Here is a 19,976-nt window from a genome sequence, read left to right on the forward strand (position 1 = left end):
GTGTTACAAGGCGACATAAATTTAAGGTGACGGGTGGAAGGTATAGGGGAGATGTCAGGGGTGGGTTCTTTACCCAGAGAGTGGTGGGGGCATGGAATGCGCTGCCTGTGGGAGTGGCAGAGTCAGAATCATTGGCGAACTTTAAGTGGCAATTGGATAGGTACATGGATGGGTGCTTAAGCTAGGACAAATGTTCGACACAACATCGTGGGCCGAAGGGCCTGTTCTGTGCTGTATTGTTCTATGTTCTATGTTCAAACTACACTAGCCCCACCTGGGACTGTTTCCCAATCCCTGCCCACAATGAGCTTAATTCAAGAAATACTCAGCTCGATGGAGAAACTGGTGGTGAGCTGTGGTTTCAATCCTTTCCACCATTACATTTCAAAGCATCAAATCAGTTACAGATGTCCTTGATTTAAATCTCATCTGGTCAAAGATCTTGCATAGCAGTGAGTGAGCAGAGTGCAGATAACCACAGTGACACCACTGTGTCACCCTCGATGACTACAGGCCTTTAAAAATAAAAATGTTATTCTTAAAACTGTCCTGTTTCTGGTGTCAGGAGGCAGACCAGTCAGTTATTATAGAGATGTCAGCTCCTGGTAATGAGGATGACTATGGGACCAAGTTAAATCAATCCATTTAAGCTCAGATTTGTCACACACACTCCCACACAAATACATCCTCGCTCACACACACACACACACAGATATCTCACGATGTCTCCACTCCAGTTTGAGGCCAATAAAGGAATTGGATTTCATGTACAGACAGACACAAATTGCCAACGCTGCTTGGATGAATTCCTGAGATTTATTTTGGATCTCCACTTCAATTATGTCCGTAACTAATAAATGGGGAAGTGTTCCGGAAAGTGCAGATTAAAAGGAACTTAATGTTTGTTAAAGCTGACAAACACAGAGATGCTCATGTATTTCTCTCTCTCTCTGTCTTCACAACAGGGCATTCATTCTGTTTCTCTGGAAGTGGAAGGGAACACATGGCAGGTACGGACAGTAGGGATTGAGTGAATCCCTAATAGAGTATAGAGGTAGTAGCAGTATACTCAAGAGAAATCAGGGGGGCAGAAAGGGGGCATGAGATAGCTTTGGCAAATAGGGTTAAGGAGAATCCAAAGGATTTCTACAAATACATTAAAAATAAATAAGAGCAACTAGGGAGAGAATAGGGCTCCCTAAAGATCAGAAAGGCTGCCTATGTGTGGAAACGTAGGAGATGGGTGAGTATTTTGCACCAGTGTTTATTATGGAGAAAGATATAGAAGATAGAGAATGTGGAGAAATAAGTAGTGATATCCGGAAAAGTGTCCATATTACAGAGGAGGAGGTGCTGGAAGTTTTAAAACACAAAAGGTGGACAAATCCCCAGGACCTGATCAGGTGTACCCTCGAACTCTGTGGGAAGCTAGAGAAGTGATTGCTGGGCCTCTTGCTGAGATATTTGTATCATCGATAGTCACAGGTGAGGTGCTGGAAGCTTGGAGGTTGGCTAACGTGGTGCCACTGTTTAAGATGGGTGGGAAAGACAAGCCAGGGAACTATAGACCAGTGAGCCTGACCTCGGTGGTAGGCAAGTTGTTGGAGGGGATACTAAAGGACAGGATTTACATGTATTTGGAAAGGCAAGGACTGATTCGGGATACTCATCGTGGCTTTGAGTGTGGGAAATCATGTCTCACTAACTTGACAGTTTTTTGAAGAAGTGATGAACAAGATTGTGTGCAGAGTGGTGGACACTCAACAAGGATCCCCCATGGGTGACTGGTGAGCAAGGTTAGATCTCATGGAATACAGGGAGCACTAGACATTTGGATACAGAACTGGCTCAAAGGTAGAAGACAGAGGGTGGTGGTGGAGGGTTGTTTTTCAGACTGGAGGCCTGTGACCAGTGGAGTGCCACAAGGATTGGTGCTGGGTCTACTGCTTCTTGTCATCTATTTAAAAGATTTGGATGTGAATTCAGGCGGGATGGTCAGTAAGTTTGCAGATGAAAATAAAATTAGTGGTGTAACGTACGGCAAAGAGGATACCTTGATCAGATGAGCCGAGGAGTGGCAGATGGAGTTTGATCTAGATTAATGTGAGGTATTGCATTTTGGTAAGGCAAATTAGGGCAGGACTTGTACTCTTAATGGTAAGGTTCTGGGTTGCTGAACAGAGACTTTGGTGTGCAGGGCCATACTTCCTTGGAAATGGAGTCACAGGCAGACAGGGTAGTGAAGAGTACATTTGCCACACATGTCTTTATTGGGCAGTGCATTGAGTATAGGAGTTGGGAGGTCATGTTGTGGCAGTCAAGCACATTGATTAGGTCACATTTGGAATACAGTCGGTTCTGCTATAAACGTGTTTTTCTTCAATGCAAATTGGCTTTAATACAATTGAAGAATTTAGACCATTATTTGCAGAACATGAACTTTCCTTATTGGCTATTATGTGATTTGGCCCCATTATAGTTTAAACAGTGTGGTTACTGCACGATTTTCCTGGATCTGAACTGTCATGTTATACCAGAACTGACTGTACTGCGGTCAGTTCTGGTCTCCCTGCTATAGGGAAAAGGTAAAAATCACACAACACCAGGTTACAGTCCAACAGGCTTATTTCCAATCACAAGCTTTCAGTGCGCTGTCCCTTCGTCAGGTAGGAAGCTTGTACTTTCAAATAAACCTATTGGACTATAACCTGGAGTCGTGTGATTTTTAACTTTGTCCACCCCTGTCCCTTCCACTGCTACAGAAGAGATATTGTTAAACTTGGAAGAGTTCAGAAAAGATTTACAAGGATGTTGCCAGGGTTGGAGGATCTGAACTATAGGAAGAGGTTGAATAGAGCGGGGCTGTTTTCCCTGGAACGTCGGAGACTGAGGGGTGACCTTATAGGTTTACAAAGTCATGAGGGGCATGGATAGGATAAATAGGGGGTGGGGGAGTCCAGAACTAGAGAGCAAAGGTTAAACATGAGAGGAGAAAAGGTGTAAAAAGGGACCTAACGGTCAACTTGTTCACATAGAGTGGTGTGCGTATGGAATGAGCTGCCAGAGGAAGTGGTGGAGGCTGGTACAATGACAACATTTAAGAGGCATCAAGATGGGTCTGGTACAATGACAACATTTAAGAGGCATCAAGATGGGTACATGAATAGGAAGGGTTTGGAGGGATATGGGCTAGGTGCTGGCAAATGAGACTAGGTTAATTGAGGATAGACGAGTTGGACCAAAAGGTCTGTTTCTGTGTTCTACACCTCTATGACTCTATGACCCTCAGGGGAAATTTGGTGAGGCAGCCTTCCAGATGGGGCATATATCCCCATCAGATTTCCCTCCTTGCTTTCTCTCTCAGAGTGTCTGAGCATGCATGTTGTGTCTTTGCCTTTGTGTGTTTCAATGGACATTCCTGTGTGTGTGCACGTGCCTGTGAATGTGCATATGTATTTTTGCGCGCACGTGCCTGTGAATGCATGTGTGTGTGCGTGTGTGTGTGTCCGTGTGCATGCACATACCTGTGAATGTATGTGGTGTGCATGCACATGCCTGTGAATGCGTGTGTGTGTGTTTGCACGTGCCTGTGAATGTGTGTGTGTGCGTGTGCACGTGCCTGTGAATGCATGTGTGTGTACAAGTGCCTGTGAATGCGTGTGTGTGCACGTGCCGGAGAATGCGTGTGTGTGTGTGCATGTGCCTGTGAATGCGTATGTGTGCACGTGCCAGAGAATGCGTGTGTGTGTGCACGTGCCTGTGAATGTGTGTGTGTGCGTGTATGTGTGCACGTGCATGCATGTGCCTGTGAATGCGTGTGTGTGCGTGCACGTGCCTGTGAGTGCATGTGTGTGTGCATGCACGTACCTATGAATGCATGTGTGTGCATGTGTGTCTGTGTGTGTGCGTGCGTGCACGTGCTTGTGAATGCGTGTGTGTGTGCATGTGCCTGTGAATGCGTATGTGTGCATGCATGTGCCTGTGAATGCGTGTGTGTGCATGTGCCTGTGAATGCGTGTGCGCATGCACGTGCCTGTGAATGCATGTTTGTGCGCGTGTGTGTGCATGTGCCTGTGAATGCGCATGTGCATGCACGTGCCTATGAATGCGTGTGCGCACATGTGCCTGTGAATGCGTGTGCGCGCATGTGCCTGTGAATGCATGTGTGGCGCGTGCTTGTGAATGTGTGTGCATGCACCTGCCTGTGAATACGTGTGTGTGCGTGCACATGCCTGTGAATGTGTGTGTGTGCATGTGTGTGCACGTGCCTGTGAATGCGTGTGTGCCTGTGAATGCGTGTGCGCGTGCACGTGCCTGTGAATGCGTGTGCGCGTGCACGTGCCTGTGAATGCGTGTGTGCGCGCACGTGCCTGTGAATGCGTGTGTGCGTGCACATGCCTGTGAATGTGTGTGTGCGCACGTGCCTGTGAATGCGTGTGTGCATGCACATGCCTGTGTGCATGCACATGCCTGTGAATGCGTGTGTCCATGCACGTGCCTGTGAATGCGTGTGTGCATGCACATGCCTGTGAATGCGTGTGTCCATGCACGTGCCTGTGAATGCGTGTGTGTGCGTGCACATGCCTATGAATGTGTGTGTGTGTGCGCGTGTGTGCATGTGCCTGTGAATGCATGTGTGTGCGTGCATGTGCCTGTGAATGCGTGTGTGGCGCGTGCCTGTGAATGTGTGTGCATGCACCTGCCTGTGAATACGTGTGTGTGCGTGCACGTGCCTGTGAATGTGTGTGTGTGCGTGTGTGTGCATGTGCCTGTGAATGCGTGTGTGTGCGTGCATGTGCCTGTGAATGCGTGTGTGTGCGCACGTTCCTGTGAATGCATGTGTGCATGCACGTGCCTGTGAATGTGTGTGTGCATGCACGTGCCTGAGAATGCGTGTGTGTGCATGCACATGCCTGTGAATGCATATGTGTGTGTGTGCGCGCACGCGCATGTCTGTTGGTGTGTAGATATTTTCTAAGTATTCCTATTGGGCTGAGCGAGGGTGCTGGTGACTGGCTGGGTATCATCAAATTCCGCCCATCATCAACATTCATGCCTCCTCGTAGTCTGTGTTCACTCTGAGGTCCTGGCCTGAGCCTCAGTGAGAGGGGAAGTGCACAAGTAGGGGTCTCAGTCGGTGACAGGCTCTGGATCAATGGGATCTTCATCATCCCTCCCTCCTATCAGATAGACTGCAGGCCTCAGCATCTACAGACAGACAGGACCAGGGGCCATCACTGAGCAGAGTGTGAGGGAGCTGTAGCCAGCGCCTGAAGTGGGACCATAACTTGCAGCAAGAGGACACAGAGGAGAGTGGGTTATTCATTGAAATGGGATCAAAGTTATTCTTAAAAGCAGCCTCAGGTGATCAAAAGGAGCACGATCTGAAATTAAAATTGCACAGACACAGCTATAACACGCTCCGTTGCTTTTCCATGAGTAACATTTCAGTCCTGGTCTGTCCGAACAGGATTCTTTCAGAGATGGAGTCATTACCTGCCATTGCAATGTCCTCTGCGGGTGATGAGTCTTCCGCCTAAAACAGAAAAAGGAAACAAAATAAAGCAGGTTTTAATTCACTCCTCCCTTTGACAGCTAATCTTTTCAGAATTCCTGCATGAACCTGCCATTTGAGAGTGTGTGCTTGCACATTCAATTGGTGCACGTCGAGACATTCACAAACCCTGCTCTAAGTCATTGAGAAGGGCAGGGACACCCTTAAGCAGCGTCAGCGAGCAGCTGCCCCAGGCACACTTTGTGCTGTCAAGGGTAGGCCCCTGTTTGCAGAATCTGAAGGAAGACCGCACTGCTACCAGGCCGGGAGCTTACTGAGCATGTGCAGGCTGCCACCCCGCTGCACTTGAGGAGTTAAGTTTAAAAAATAAAATCCACGCAACCGCAACTCTCCCATTTAAAAAAAAAATCCCTTTCCTCAACCCTTTATTTCATCAGGTTTAATGTTTTGATGGGCAGAAGACACCTACCTCATTTATAATAATTTTTTAGCCAATCTGCTCAGATGTGGAGCAGATGGGACTTGAACCTGTGCATCCTGGCTCAGAGGTGGAGACACTACCACTGCACCACAAGAGCCCCGCCTGTCTTGTTTTAAGCTGATCTCTTCTGGTCTTGGGAATTAAACCTGGGTGTACAATGGAGGGTGATCGCTCCTCATGAACAATGATGGTTTTTAAGCTTGTTGGTTGAAAGGATCCCTTTTCAAATGATCATAAATTCCTTCCCCCAACAAGCTAAATGACAGTACTGTATATATTGTGCACATTTCTGTATGTCAAGTTCATCAATTCTATTAAGGTAACAAACAGGGCATATTGTCTAATATTGTGAAAGTCGATCCAATGCAGTGGTAACCATACAGGGTCAGCAATTCCTCACCACCTGGCACCTCTCTGCTCATTCCTGTTGCATTCATTCAGTGTAACCTTTCACTAACCTCGTACTCTTAACTGTGTCTGGTCATGTTATAGGTGGGCAGATCTTTCTCCCTCACACACACAAAAAAACTGGAGCAAGAGTTGGCCATTCAGCCCTTTGAGCCTGTTCCATCATTCATTATAACCATGGCTGATCAGCTCCCTGTTCTCCCCATACCCATTGATCCCTTTAGCCCTAAGAATAATCTCTATGCTTTGGCCTCAGCTGCTTTTCTTGTGGCAGAGAATTCCACAGGCTCTCCACTCTCTGGGTGAGGACATTCCTCCTCATCTCAGTCCTCACTGGCTGACCTCATATCCCAGACCGCGGCCATTCTTGGCCGTTGCGCTGAAATGATGGCTGGCACATCAGTACTGCACAGCCTTTACTGTGTGTCTAACCTGTGTCATTGCAGCACTGACTTCATTTTGGGGACTCCCTGGAAAGTCCACCTTGATCCCTAGAATGTGACTCATTTAGTCCCTGTACACCAGTGTAATAAGCTGATTGGAAACAGAAAATGGGATTACAGAAAGAAATTGTCAAAAAAAAGAGGGAAATTTCCACAACCCCACACAACCAAAGCAGGATTTGCTATGCTCAGTCATTGTACAGCAACACGTATGTCTGTGACCATTTGTTCCTGACTAACTCCTCAAAGCTAGATTGCTTAGACAGAGAGGTTTGTCTTATGGGCAGAGATTGAGCAGTTTAGCCCCCTACTGTCTGGAGTTTAGGGAAATGAGAGGAGATCTAAGACGCTAAAGCAGATTGGCAAAGTAGACGTAGAGAGAATGTCTCCTCATCTGGAGTGATCCAGAATGGCAGATTTAAAACAGAGATGAGGAGAAATTAATTCTCTCAGAGTCATGAGTTTATGGAATTCACTGCCTGAGAGTGCAGTGGAATTGAATAAATTTAAAGGAGGAGGTAAACAGATTCTTAATAACGGGTTGAAGGGTTTTGGGAAGCAGGCAGGAAAGTGGAGTTGAGACAGGAGATGAGATCAGTTATGATTGTGTTAAATGCTGGCGCAGACTGGAGGGGCTGAATGGCCTCCTCCTGTTCTAACGTTCTCAGATAATCCTCCTTCAGCATCTGATGCAGAGAATCTTTACTTTTAGAAGTTCATTGAGGGGAATATAGATATCCATCACCCATCATTGTCAGAGCCTCGCATGTATTACCATCTGTCCTCAAGTCACTAAATGCCTTTTTTTAAAATGGGCATCTAATCAATGCTGCATTTGAGTGAACCCCAGTAATAACAATAGCGATGAACACCTTCAATTAGGAATGCTGCTTCAGTGTTGATAATTAAATTTTTAAAGCGGAGTGCTGAGTGAACCACTTCTCTCTATTTAGCACAATTAGAATCAGGAAGCTGTGTCCGACCCTGGCCATTTCAACATCAACACAACACCTAGGTTACTGCAGACACCAGAAATCTGAAATAAAAACAAAACACAACAATTCTGAAGAAGATCAGAACAGAGTCGAAACTTTGACTCAGTTTCTCTCTCCACAGATGTTGCCAGACAAAGTTTCTCCAACACTTTGTATTCATTTCAACATCAACTTGCTTAGAGTCATGAGAATTTCCAGAGGTAATAGGTTTAACACAGCTTCCCCAGTTTTATTGTTAACCGAATATTTTAAATCTGAAAGCCTGCGTGTTAACTACGTCTATTCGACAGAGCACACATTTGACTCTATGGTTATTTTGAGTTATAGAGTCTTAGAGTCATAGAGACGTACAGCACGGAAACAGACCCTTCGGTCCAACCTGTCCATGCCGACCAGATATCCCAACCCAATCTAGTCCCACCTGCCAGCACCCGGCCCATATCCTTCCAAACTCTTCCTATTCATATACCCATCCAAATGCCTTTTAAATGTTGCAATTGTACCAGCCTCCACCACTTCCTCTGGCAGCTCATTCCATACACGTACCACCCTCTGTCTGAAAAAGTTGTCCCTTAGGTCTCTTTTATATCGTTCCCCTCTCACCCTAAACCTATGCCCTCTAGTTCTGGACTCCCCGACCCCAGGGAAAAGACTTTGTTTAATTACCCTATCCATGCCCCTCATGATTTTGTAAACCTCTATAAGGTCACCCCTCAGCCTCCGACGCTCCAGGGAAAACAGCCCCAGCCTGTTCAGCCTCTCCCTATAGCTCAAATCCTCTAACTCTGGCAACATCCTTGTAAATCTTTTCTGAAGCCTTTCACATTTTACCACATCTTTCTGATAGGAAGGAGACCAGAATTGCACGCAATATTCCAACAGTGGCCTAACCAATGTCCTGTACAGCTGCAACATGACCTCCCAACTCCTGTACTCAATACACTGACCAATAAAGGAAAGCATACCAAACGCCGCCTTCACTATCCTATCTACCTGCGACTCCACTTTCAAGGAGCTATGAACCTGCACTCCAAGGTCTCTTTGTTCAGCAACACTCCCTAGGACCTTACCATTAAGTGTATAAGTCCTGCTAAGATTTGCTTTCGCAAAATGCAGCACCTCACATTTATGTAAATTAAACTCCATCTGCCACTCCTCAGCCCATTGGCTCATCTGATCACGATCCCATTGTAATCTGAGGTAACCCTCTTCCCTGTTCACTACCCCTCCACTTTTAGTGTCATCTGCAAACTTATTAATTAGACATCTTAAGAGTTAATTGATTGAAGCATCGATCAGGCAATGCAAAAAGCACCAGGCTCCCATGCTGGAGTTAAGGCTACACTGCGTGCTCACATAAAGATTACCAGGCTCCCGTGCTGAGTTAAGGCTACACTGCGTGCTCACATAAAGGTTACCAGCAGCAGGTGTCTCCCTCAAGATGCCACATGTTACAGTTCTCAAAACTGCTCTTTAAATGCTGGAGTCAGACAGCTGGCCCGATCAGGTTTGCCTTCAAGTTCCAGGTCTCACTTTCCAAACTCGTCCCCTGGAGAGATCTGCTGACTCTGCAGTCCCCACCACCACCACCTCCTTTCACATTCACCACTTTGGAAAGTTGTCATGCGAGACAAAATAATTCCTGAACCACTTCCCATTCTGCAGTGACCTCTTCGGCTCTTTCAAAGTGAAGGGTAATGTCTAGTTTTTTAGGGGTGGTGGGGTGGTGGTGGTGGTGGGGTTAAGTGATTTATTTCCAGGGCACAATTTTCAATCTGGGGAACCTGACTCTCAGATAATTTCACATCTCCAGCCCACATCACATCTGCTTCGCTCACGTCATGACACGGTCTTCATACATTAATGCCCTGGCGGGATTATCAGTCAGTTTGACAGAGGAGGAGGTTAACAGTCTCAATAAACAGGGAGAAAGTGAGGACTGCAGATGCTGGAGATCAGGGTTGAAAGTGGGGTGCTGGAAAAGCACAGCAGGTCAGGCAGCATCCGAGGAGCAGGACAATTGATGTTTCAGGCAAGAACCCTTCATTAGGAAGGCCCCTGCATGAAATGTCGATTCTCCTGCTCCTCGGATGCTGCCTGACCTGCTGTGCTTTTCCAGCACCCCACTCTCTAGTCTCAATAAACAGCCAAGTGACCAACCCGTGAAATAAAAAGTAACCCACACGATCTGGAGGGAGAGCCTCCAGTTTCTAAAATTAAGAAGAAAACGACAAAAAAAACCCGTTAATACTCCCTGCGCCAAACCTGACGTGCACCTGAATATACCATTTATAACCCACAGCCAGTCTGTGCGACAATGCAAGTACACGCTCATCAATTCAGATTCTAACTGCGAATCTGTCAAAAAACAAAAGGGAGCGGAAAAAACCTGCCAAAAGTCCTTTGATGGTTTAACAGAGGCTGAGGGGTTGGTTCCCTTGGCTACTTCATAGTCTCAGGGTGAGGGGTCAACCACTTAGGCCTGAGACAAGGAGAAACGTGGTCCCTCTGTGGGAGAGGCTGAATAGACCGGGGCTGTTTTCCCTGGAGCATCGGAGGCTGAGGGGGTGACCTTATAGAGGTTTACAAAATCATGAGGGGCATGGGATAGGATAAATAGACAAGGTCATTTCCCTGGGGTGGGGGAGTCCAGAACTACAGGGCGTAGGTTGAAGGTGAGAAGGGAAAAGATTTAAAAGGGACCCAAGGGGCAACCTTTTCACATACAGGGTGGTGCGTGTATGGAATGAGCTGCCAGAGGAAGTGGTGGAGGCTGGTACAATTACAACATTTAAAAGGCGTCAGGATGGGTATATGAATAGGAAGGGTTTGGAGGGATATGGGCCAAGTGCTGGCAAATGGGACTGGATTTAGTTAAGCTATGTGGTGGGCATGGACAAATTGGACCAAAAGGTCTGTTTCTGTGCTATACTACTCTATGACTCTACGACAGTTGTGATTCTTTGACGTCCTCAGCTCGTAGATGTTCAGTCAGTGAGCTTGGTCAAGATCAATCAATAGATTTGTGGCCAATTAGGGAATGGAGGGTGATGGGAATTGTCTGGGAAGGTGAATTAGAGATAGAAGATCAGGTGTCATCTTGTTGACTGATGGAACATGATCAACAGGCTGAGGCCTACTCCTGCTCCCAAAATCATCAGTGACCTTGCTAACGGCCTGCAGGATTGTTACAGTGCACAAGGAGGCCATTTGGCCCATCGCACCTGCACTGGTTCTATCACATACTGGCCAATCTCCCACACTGCAATAGCCCAGCTGCAGTCCCTGACCTTGACCCTTTGTCCTCTGCCACCTTTAGGCAGTGTTGCAGCCTCTGCAAAGCATCTTGGGAGAGTGAAATCAGAACCTCAGCTTCAAACAGGCCCATCTCCCCATTCGTGCTGGTGTAATCTGCACTGAAAGCTGGGGGTGGGGCTGGAATATCAATTTGCCAGTGATTCAGAATAACCTTGTCTGGTCAACACTCAATGTCATACCTTTCCAGCTGAGACCCATATATCACCTTTATAGGGTTACCATATATGCCTGACTGGGAGCATGCAGTAGAACCTGGTACGATATTTTCAGCTACATCTCCAACTGCATTTGATTTCCTATGATTCAGTGAAACAAATACGTGCCAAGACTCACGTTCACGTTACACTTGGCATTCTCACAGCCTCCAGGATTTTTTATAGAAGAGGTGTAGAGTCAGTGGTATCAGGTGTCTCATGATGCAGGGCCAGCCATTTCAGACAGAGAGACGAAAAATTTCTTTACTCAGAGGGTAGTCAGTCAATCTGTGGAATTCTGCAGTACTGGGAGGTCACTGAATACATTCAGAAAAAAAGAGACTGAAACTTTTCGATATGAGAGGCATCGAGTGATATGGGGAGAGAGCTAGAATTGGGTGTTTAGATATGGGATTAGCCATGATCAACAAGGAACAGGCTGAAAGGTCCAAGTGACCCACTCCTGCTGCTCATTTCCACAGCAGCAGACATTGAAACCAGACCATCATTCAATCCCCACTTTATGCCAAATGAGCTGATTTGAGCTAACACATAGATGGTAGTGTTAATAGTTATAGCACACCATATGACACAATGTAACTGAATATCCAGGTAACCATGTTCTTCAATTCTTCTATTGAACGGTTACTTTTTGTACAATATCAAAGTATTCCCTGTGCATATTGTAACCAAATGATGCTGTTGAGAGAAGGTATTAAATGTAAGATTCCTTTAATGTTTCATTAACAATATGTTCTAGATTTTGTTTTCTTCAAGTAAATAAATGAAATTGTAGCTTTTCCCTGTTCTCTCCATATATAGATGAAATAAATAGTTAGAATAGATAAAAAAAAGATGGTATTGTTTATCTTTCACAAGAGCAGCATTCCTAATCCCATGTGCTCACTCTATCCCTTTTGCTACCAGCTGCCTATCTAACCCATTCTTAAAAGTTGTTGCATCAATCATTAAATTCACATCACAGCCTCACAATCCTCGAGTAAATGGGTTTCTCATACCTGGGGTCTCTTTTATATAATCTTACATCAAAGCTGCCTCTTGTTAGGCCCCTTCAAACATAGACTGGTTTCAATCTCTATCGTACCCTATGACAAGTTTAAACAGTTCCGTTAAGCTAGGCCCAACTGCTTGCTTTCATTTGTGCAGTGAATCAATGCTCCATGCTCCCTTTTGTCTCAGTTTATTCTGCACAGTTACAGAGCAATGACCACTGAGGTATCCTTTGTATGATAACATAAAATGCTGGAGATCTGAGAAAGAAGCAGAGACTGCTGGAGAAACTCAGCAGCTCCGGCAGTATCTGTGGGAAGAAAGCAGGGTTAACGTTTCGGGTCCAGCCACCCTTCGCCAGAACGTTTGGAGGTGCCAGTGATGGACTAGGGTGGTCGAAGGCTGAAGTCACACACCACCAGGTTATAGGTGAAGCCTGATGAAGGAGCAGCGCTTGTGATTTCAAATAAACCCATAGGACTACAACCCAGTGTCATATGATTTCTGACTTCTTCAGGGTTGGCAGTAACTCAGATAAAGTGAGATTGAGCTTCATGATAATGTTTTGAGATGAATGCTTTTCCCTCCACTGAAGACCCTGCAACTTCATCCTTGGTCCCTGGAGACCTCAGAGCAATTGCAAAAGGTTGGCAAACTACTCTTGTTGGCCTGGTTTCTATTTGTGTGGGATATCAGTGGCTGCTCACTGCCCTGCAGTTATAACTCATTGCGTGAAGCACTTTGTTACTTTAAGACACTGTAAAGTTGCTATCCGACTGCGAGAACGGCACTTTCTGTGTAAAGAAAGACAAAGTCCTTTCCTGTGAAGATAAAGCTGTCACATTGATTGCTCAGAAGGGCTTGGATGTTGAAACAACCATTTCTGATACAGTGACACTGGGTACACTGGCATCTGAACCAATGTACATGTGCCACACAGTTTCACTAACTGCGAACTGATGAAGCAATTAGGATCCTGAGGAGGTGAGGGATGGTGAGGGGGGGCCGTTCACGATAGGGTGGATATCTAGGAGCTGTATTCTTCTGAAGGAGAAGCATAATCTATTTCAAAGTTACATTTAAGATGGAAATGAGGAGAATAAGTTTCTGGCAGAAAGTCCTGAGTGGAAGTGATGGCCAAGTGGCAGTAGCAGTGGACTGCTAACCCAGAGGCTCAGATACTGGGGAGATATGGGTTCAAACCCTACCATGGCAAATAGTGGAGTTTGAATTGTTGGGTGTTTGACAAACTCAACCTCATTCCTGCACATTGTCAGAATGCCAAGAAGCAGATGGACGTACCACCTTCACAAAAAACGTTGGTCAACTGAAACGATTGGAGTTGAAGCGACCTTAGCTAGGGTGGCGTCAGCTGACAAACTCCTTTAGCATGAAGAGAGATTACAACAAAAACTTGCATCTCCATGCTGTCTTTCAGAGACAAAGGTCACTCCAAAATGTTTACCTGGTCGTGATGTGATTTTAAATTGTGGTTGCTATTGCAAAGTGAGAACCAAATTGTGCACAGGCAGACCAGTGAGATAATATGTCTTATGTGTTACTTGAGGGAATAAATATCAGGCAGGCACTGGGGAGAACTGCCCTGCCCTTTTTTAAACGTTAGTACTGAATCGTGCACAATCAGATGAGAGATTGGACACCTCGCTTCAACAACGGCATTTGCAACAATACAGCACCCCCCTGAAGGGTCACCCCAAAAACCTGAGCCCACTTTCCCAAAGTGGGACTTGAACCCACAACATTTTAACTTTGAAGCAGGACCCCTACCACTGAGCTAGAACTCCAGCTGCTGGCAGATAGGGATTAGTCAAATTTCTCATTTCAAAACGTTTTGCCAAGACTCCTATTGGCGAATATGCAAATAGGCATTGGGTTCCGCTTTGATGACCTCCACAACAACAATAAAACACCTGTATTTATATAGCACCTTTGGCAGAATAAAACATCCCCATGGTGATAGAAAAAGTTAGAGGGCTACGGAGCCAGGGGTGAAGAATGGGACTAGCTGGGTGGCTCTTTCAGAAACTGGTACAGACAAGATGGGTCAAATGGCCTCCTTCTGAAATGGCAAATCCTATGATTCTAAGAACAGCTGACCAAAGCACTTGGTCAAAATATTGGGTTATAAGGAGTATCTTAAATGCTGTGCCATAGAAAGCACTTGAATGTTTTCAAGAAGGAGTTAGATGTAGTTCATAGAGGGTCTGGGGACAGGGCACGGAGTTGGATGATCAGCTGTGATCATCACGAATGGTGGAGCCGGCTCCAAGGGTCTGATGGTCTATTGCTGCTCCCATTATTAATGTTTTTATGGTAAAAGGAGAAGACAGCAGTTCGAGGAAGGAATTCCTGAAATTAGGACCCATGGCAACTGAAGTTGCATCCCCCAATGGTGCAGCGAAAAAACTGAGAGCTGTGCGACGGACTGAAACCTCACTGTCACAGTGTAACCTCACTGACAGTTCATGGCCTGAATCCAAGTAACCACAAACCCCAGGCAGCAGCACAGGAAAACAGAAATAAAGAACTGTGAACTTTACAATGATCTTGTTTTTGATACAGAATGTAGCGTGTGCAACAAGATAAAGCTTCCTTCTTCCTCTCAATCTCTGATTACAGCTTTTGAGGTTTTAGCTCATATATCTCCACAAAGTTTAAATGCTGGCAGGTTTCTCACTGCTTCAGTGCTGTAGGATTCCTCTAAAGGACCATCTAGCTAAGGCCCTTTTGTGAGTCAGTAATTAGTCTCACTCTCACTGCCCCTCAAGTCAGGGGGTGGTGGGTTCAAGTCCAATCTGGAAACTCATGTATATTGGGAAGACCTCATTGATGGTGATAGAACATAGAACATTTCAGCTCTGTACAGGCCCTTCAGCCCCTCGATGTTTCACCAACCTGTGGAACCAACCTGAAGCCCATCTAACCTACACAATTCCATTCTCGCCCGTATGCCTATCCAATGACCATTTAAATGCCTTTAAAAGGTGGCGAGTGTATGACTGTTGCAGGCAGTGTGTTCCATGCCCTTACTACTCGGAGTAAAGAGCTGGCTCAAGACTGATGGATTCTCCTCAAACTATATATTTCTGTTTTCTTAAATTATTTTAAATGGTGCCGTATCGAGGCCACAAATGAAAGCTTTTCCCTGTGTTTTACTGTATCCTTACTGTAAAATACACCTGACAATAAAATCAGTCATACTGTCCAGGCTGCCGATAGAGCAAGGTATGAATCGATGAGAATACACAGTGGGAGGCCTTGTTGCTATTTATCCCTCAGCAGAAAATCTTTCAGAAAATCAGTAAAAGATGTTGTAAAAAGAAACGGCCATTTTTTTCCCTTTCAGATGCTAACCTTTTATGAAACTCATCTTTTGGTTCTTTGGGGATGTTGGTGTGGGGAGAGAGAGTGCAGGAAGGTGATGGGTGTTGGAGTAGGGGTATGAAACTGGGGCAGGAGGAGGAAGGGAGCAAGAGAGGGAGAGGATCAAGTACTGTGGGCATGGCGGATTGGTTAAGGCACATGGCATGTGGGCAAGGGGAAATGGAAATGGGCAGGTAGATGTGGAATTGGGTGCGTGTGAAGAAAGGGGATATCTCTGTATCCAAAAAGCTATACATCTCAAAGTACAGGTAGTGAATCATCATTGACTTGGATAAAGAGGAAGGATAAAGAGAAAACTCTGAAATGACTGAGGAGATATCCTATAAGGAGAAGTTGGCAGAGCTGGTATTAGGAACAGGTGAGTAAGCTATGGAAGTGAGCTGCCAGAGGAAGTGGTGGAGGCTGGTATAGTTCCAACATTTAAAAGGCATCTGGGTGGGTATATGAATAGGAAGGGTTTAGAGGGATATGGGCCAAGTGCTGGCAAATGGGATTAGGTTAATTAAGGATATCTGGTTGGACGGGTCAAACCAAAAGGGCAGTTTACATGTAGTATATCTCTGTGACTCTAAGTTAAACCCTTTTCTCAAAAGGGGAGAGTGCATCTACATCTATTGAAAAGTACGTTCCTAATGCATAACCTTTCTGATCTGGGGCTCAGGCTAAAAGCCCCTGATTTAAACTGAAATGTACATCTCCACAAAACAAGAGATGGATCAGAAAAACTGCATAGCGAATAAAAAAGAACTTCACTTGGGTGTGTGTGTATATATATATATTATATATATACATATAAGGTTGGGGGCTGTAGGTGACAGAGACAATATCCGGCTATATTCCCTGACTGAAGCCAGCCTTGTAACACTGAGTGACATTTGTCTAACCCTCATCAGACGCGAGCAGCAGGCACTGAAAGACACTTTAACAGCACGGAATGTGAACACTGCCATGAATGAGAAGCTTTGTCGAACCGTCCTTTCAGCCAAGACAGTGTACGGAGAGGAGCTGGAAAGCCGCACCCGGTGAAAAGGCTGTGGAATAAATGCCTGAAGACAAGGGGCAAGGTCATACGGCTGCTTCCCGCCGGTGAAAGGTGACAGATCCATTTTGCTTTAAAGCGTCTGCTCAACAAGCTGCCTGCCTTTTAATAACCCGGCAGTTAAATGTTCTGGCAAAGTCTACTGAAGCCTCTGCTTGCATTCGGCCGCAAGAAAAGAAAATGAGATGAATATTTACCAAAGAGCGCCTTTTAAATGGAAACACGTCTCCTGGTCTGGGTCAAGCTGCACTTCAGATGGAACTGGCTGGTCCTTATACACCGCCTGAGTCTATATATATATCTCTCTCTCTAGCTGCGGAGGAGAGGGGGGCAGGGCATAGCTCACCAAGGCTGGGTTGAAGCAAGGCGCCTACAGGACAGTAAAGCTGGAGGACTGCAGAAACCCTTCCTCCTCCCTCCCAGGACACTCGCTCCGCCCCCTCTGTCTCTGTCTACACCCCCACCTACCAATACAATACAGCACAAAAGAGTTGAGCAATGCTTGCACTGTTACTCTTCAGGCAGCAGTGGTTGCCTGAGCATTTGTTGTGCCTGGGTTGAGAGCAGCAGCTACAGCCCACCCCCCCCAGTCCATTTGCACTGGGCCACTTCTTGTGTTTTCAGATTGGCTGGGGGTGGGTGGGGAATGTTCCTGCTGATTGCATCTGGCAGGAATGATACCGTACACGCCCTGCATCTGCTTACATTTTTTTAACCAAAACAAAACCCACAGCCAGTTCACGTTTCTTTAGGAGGATCAGGAACAATTCTCAGAGAAACCTATAAAACTGTAACAGGACTAGACACAGGGTAAAGTCTAGATTAGTGTGGTGCTGGAAAAGCACAGCAGGTCAGGTAGCATCTAGGAGCAGGAAAATCGACATTTCGGGCAAAAGCCCTTCACACAGTAAAGGCAGGAAGAATGACCAGGGGAGTCCTGAACCAGGGGGTGGGTCACAGTTTAAGGATGGAATCAACTAGGCAAAAGTGAGGACTGCAGATGCTGGAAACCAGATTATAGATCAGTGTGGTGCTAGGAAAAGTACAGCAGGTCAGGCAGCATCTGAGAAGCAGGAAAACCGACGTTTTGGGCAAAAGCCCCTCATCAGGTATAAGGATACTGGGTGGGCCATTTCAGTCTGAGATTAGGAAAAATGACAGCAATCTGGGTTTGTTCAATATATCATTTCAGTTGCATGACACTGTGATCTTTTGCTATAAATTCTGTATCTTATGATCCTGCTCCACAGCTTCCTGATGAAGGGACAGTGCTCCGAAAGCTAGAGCTTCCAAATAAACCTGTTGGACTATAACCTGGTGTTGTGTGATTTTTTAACTTTGTCCATCCCAGTCCAACATTGGCATCTCCACGTCATTCGCCCAGAGAGAGTGGGGAGCCTGTGGAATTCTCTGCCATAGAAAATGGTCGAGGCCAAAACATTGAATGTTTTCAAGATGGAGTTATGTGTAAGGATATAAACATCAGAACATAAGAGTTAGGAGCAGGAGTAAGAGCAAGTGATCACAGATGCTGGAATCTGTACTTAAAATAAAAAGTGCTGGAGATCACAGTGGGTCATGCAGCATCCATGGAGGGAAGGCCAGCTAATGTTTTGAGTCAGATAAATCTTCAGCGGAGCTGATGTGAAGTGGGACATTCAATCCTTCAAGCCCGCTCTGCCACTTGACCTGATCGTGGCTGATGTCATCTCAGTCTCAACTTCACTCTCTTGTTGCTCCCCACAACCTTTCAACCCATTGCTATTTAAAACTCTGGAGTCTATCTCCTTCCTAAATTTACTCGATGTCCCAGCATCCATTGCACTCTGTGTAATGAATTCGACAACCTTTTGAAAAAAATAACTTCTCCTCATCTCTGTTTTAAATCTGCCAGCCCTTATCCTAAACCTAAGACCTCTCATTATACAGTGCTCCACATGAGAAAAACATATTTTCTACTACTGTGTTGTCAATCTCCTCTAGCATCTTACATACCTCAATTAGAATTTAGTTCTTGGGTTAAAGAGATCAAAGGGAGAAAGCAGGAACCCCAGGTTCCTGAGTGGGGTAATCAATGATGATCAGATTGAATGGCCAAGCAAACTCGAATGGGGCAAACTCATGGGGCTGCATGGTGGCTCAGTGGTAAGCACTGCTGACTCAGAGCACCAGGGACCCAGGTTTCATTCCAGCCTCGGGTGACTGTCTATGTGGAGTTTGCACGTTCTCCGCGTGTCTGCGTGGGTTTCCTCAGGGTGCTCCGGTTTCCTTGCACAATCCAAAGATGTGCAGGTCAGGTGAACTGGCCGTGCTAAAATGCCCATAGTGTTCAGGGATGTGTAGGTTGGGTGCATTAGTTAGGGGTAGATTTAGGATAATAAGGTAGCAGCATGGGTTTGGGTAGGTTACTCTTCGGAGGGGCCGAAGGGCCTGTTTCCACACTGTAGGGATTCTAACTTCTAAACATTTCGAAGTTTCTATGAACTGGCAAATGCAGGTTTCTATGTCAGTAAGAGTGAACTAGGAAGGTAGGGAGGTGATGTGAGATGAAAGTGATTATCCTTTCTAAAGTTTCAATTTGAATGTACCTGATTTCTCTTTCTGTTTTTATTCCGTTGAGAGACAGCAATATGGAGCCAGTGAAATTACAGCTTTTGCATCATCTGACCCCAAAATAACTCTTAAGCAGATGCCGGAACTCACTAGCAACAACACGCATACTGTTTATACCATACAGTAAAACATCATTAGCTTATTTTACAAAGCCATGGGGTATATTGTTGCAATATTTCCCTTTGAGGTTTGATTGCTGTGAAACTGGAAACAGTACTAATTAATCTCTGTGGATTCAAGAACTTTTGTAAGAGAAAATGATTTACACCTTTCTCAAAATCCTATCCCATAATAGGCTCATTTAGATTTTAGCCCTGTTTTCACTGACTTCCACTCATTAATCCCACACCCAAAAAGAAATGCAAATTCTAAACTTCTGGATCCTCATGGACCTGGGTCACCAACATTTTAGGAAGGATAGGGGGCTCTTGTAAAGACCTGGCTGCATTTCCCAACCTTGTTTTGTATTTAAAATGTGTGTCATTCTAATTTATTGAGTGGCTCCAGAAATCTGAGAATATAGTTACACAGAGGGAACGGAGGGAAAGGTTTTT

General features: G+C 45.6%; 1 protein-coding gene across 2 annotated transcripts in view; it reads right to left on the reverse strand.

Moving 5' to 3' along the window:
- The window catches only part of LOC122564928 (adenylate kinase isoenzyme 1-like), a 178,698-nt gene that overhangs the window by 61,116 nt on the left and 97,606 nt on the right, over window positions 1-19,976 (reverse strand). Inside the window, exons 1-2 of one of the 2 annotated variants that reach the window (XM_043720423.1) lie at window positions 17,007-17,093; window positions 5,497-5,536 (exon numbers count right to left, since the gene is read on the reverse strand). In XM_043720423.1, the coding sequence (XP_043576358.1) occupies window positions 5,497-5,503 (7 nt within the window). In that variant the 5' untranslated portion in view covers window positions 5,504-5,536; window positions 17,007-17,093. Of the gene's footprint in view, window positions 1-5,496; window positions 5,537-17,006; window positions 17,094-19,976 lie in introns of those variants that run through there. The other variant, XM_043720421.1, reaches the window with a different exon arrangement.

Source organism: Chiloscyllium plagiosum, chromosome 30 (assembly GCF_004010195.1).
Source record: "Chiloscyllium plagiosum isolate BGI_BamShark_2017 chromosome 30, ASM401019v2, whole genome shotgun sequence".
In the NCBI taxonomy this organism is placed as follows: domain Eukaryota; kingdom Metazoa; phylum Chordata; class Chondrichthyes; order Orectolobiformes; family Hemiscylliidae; genus Chiloscyllium; species Chiloscyllium plagiosum.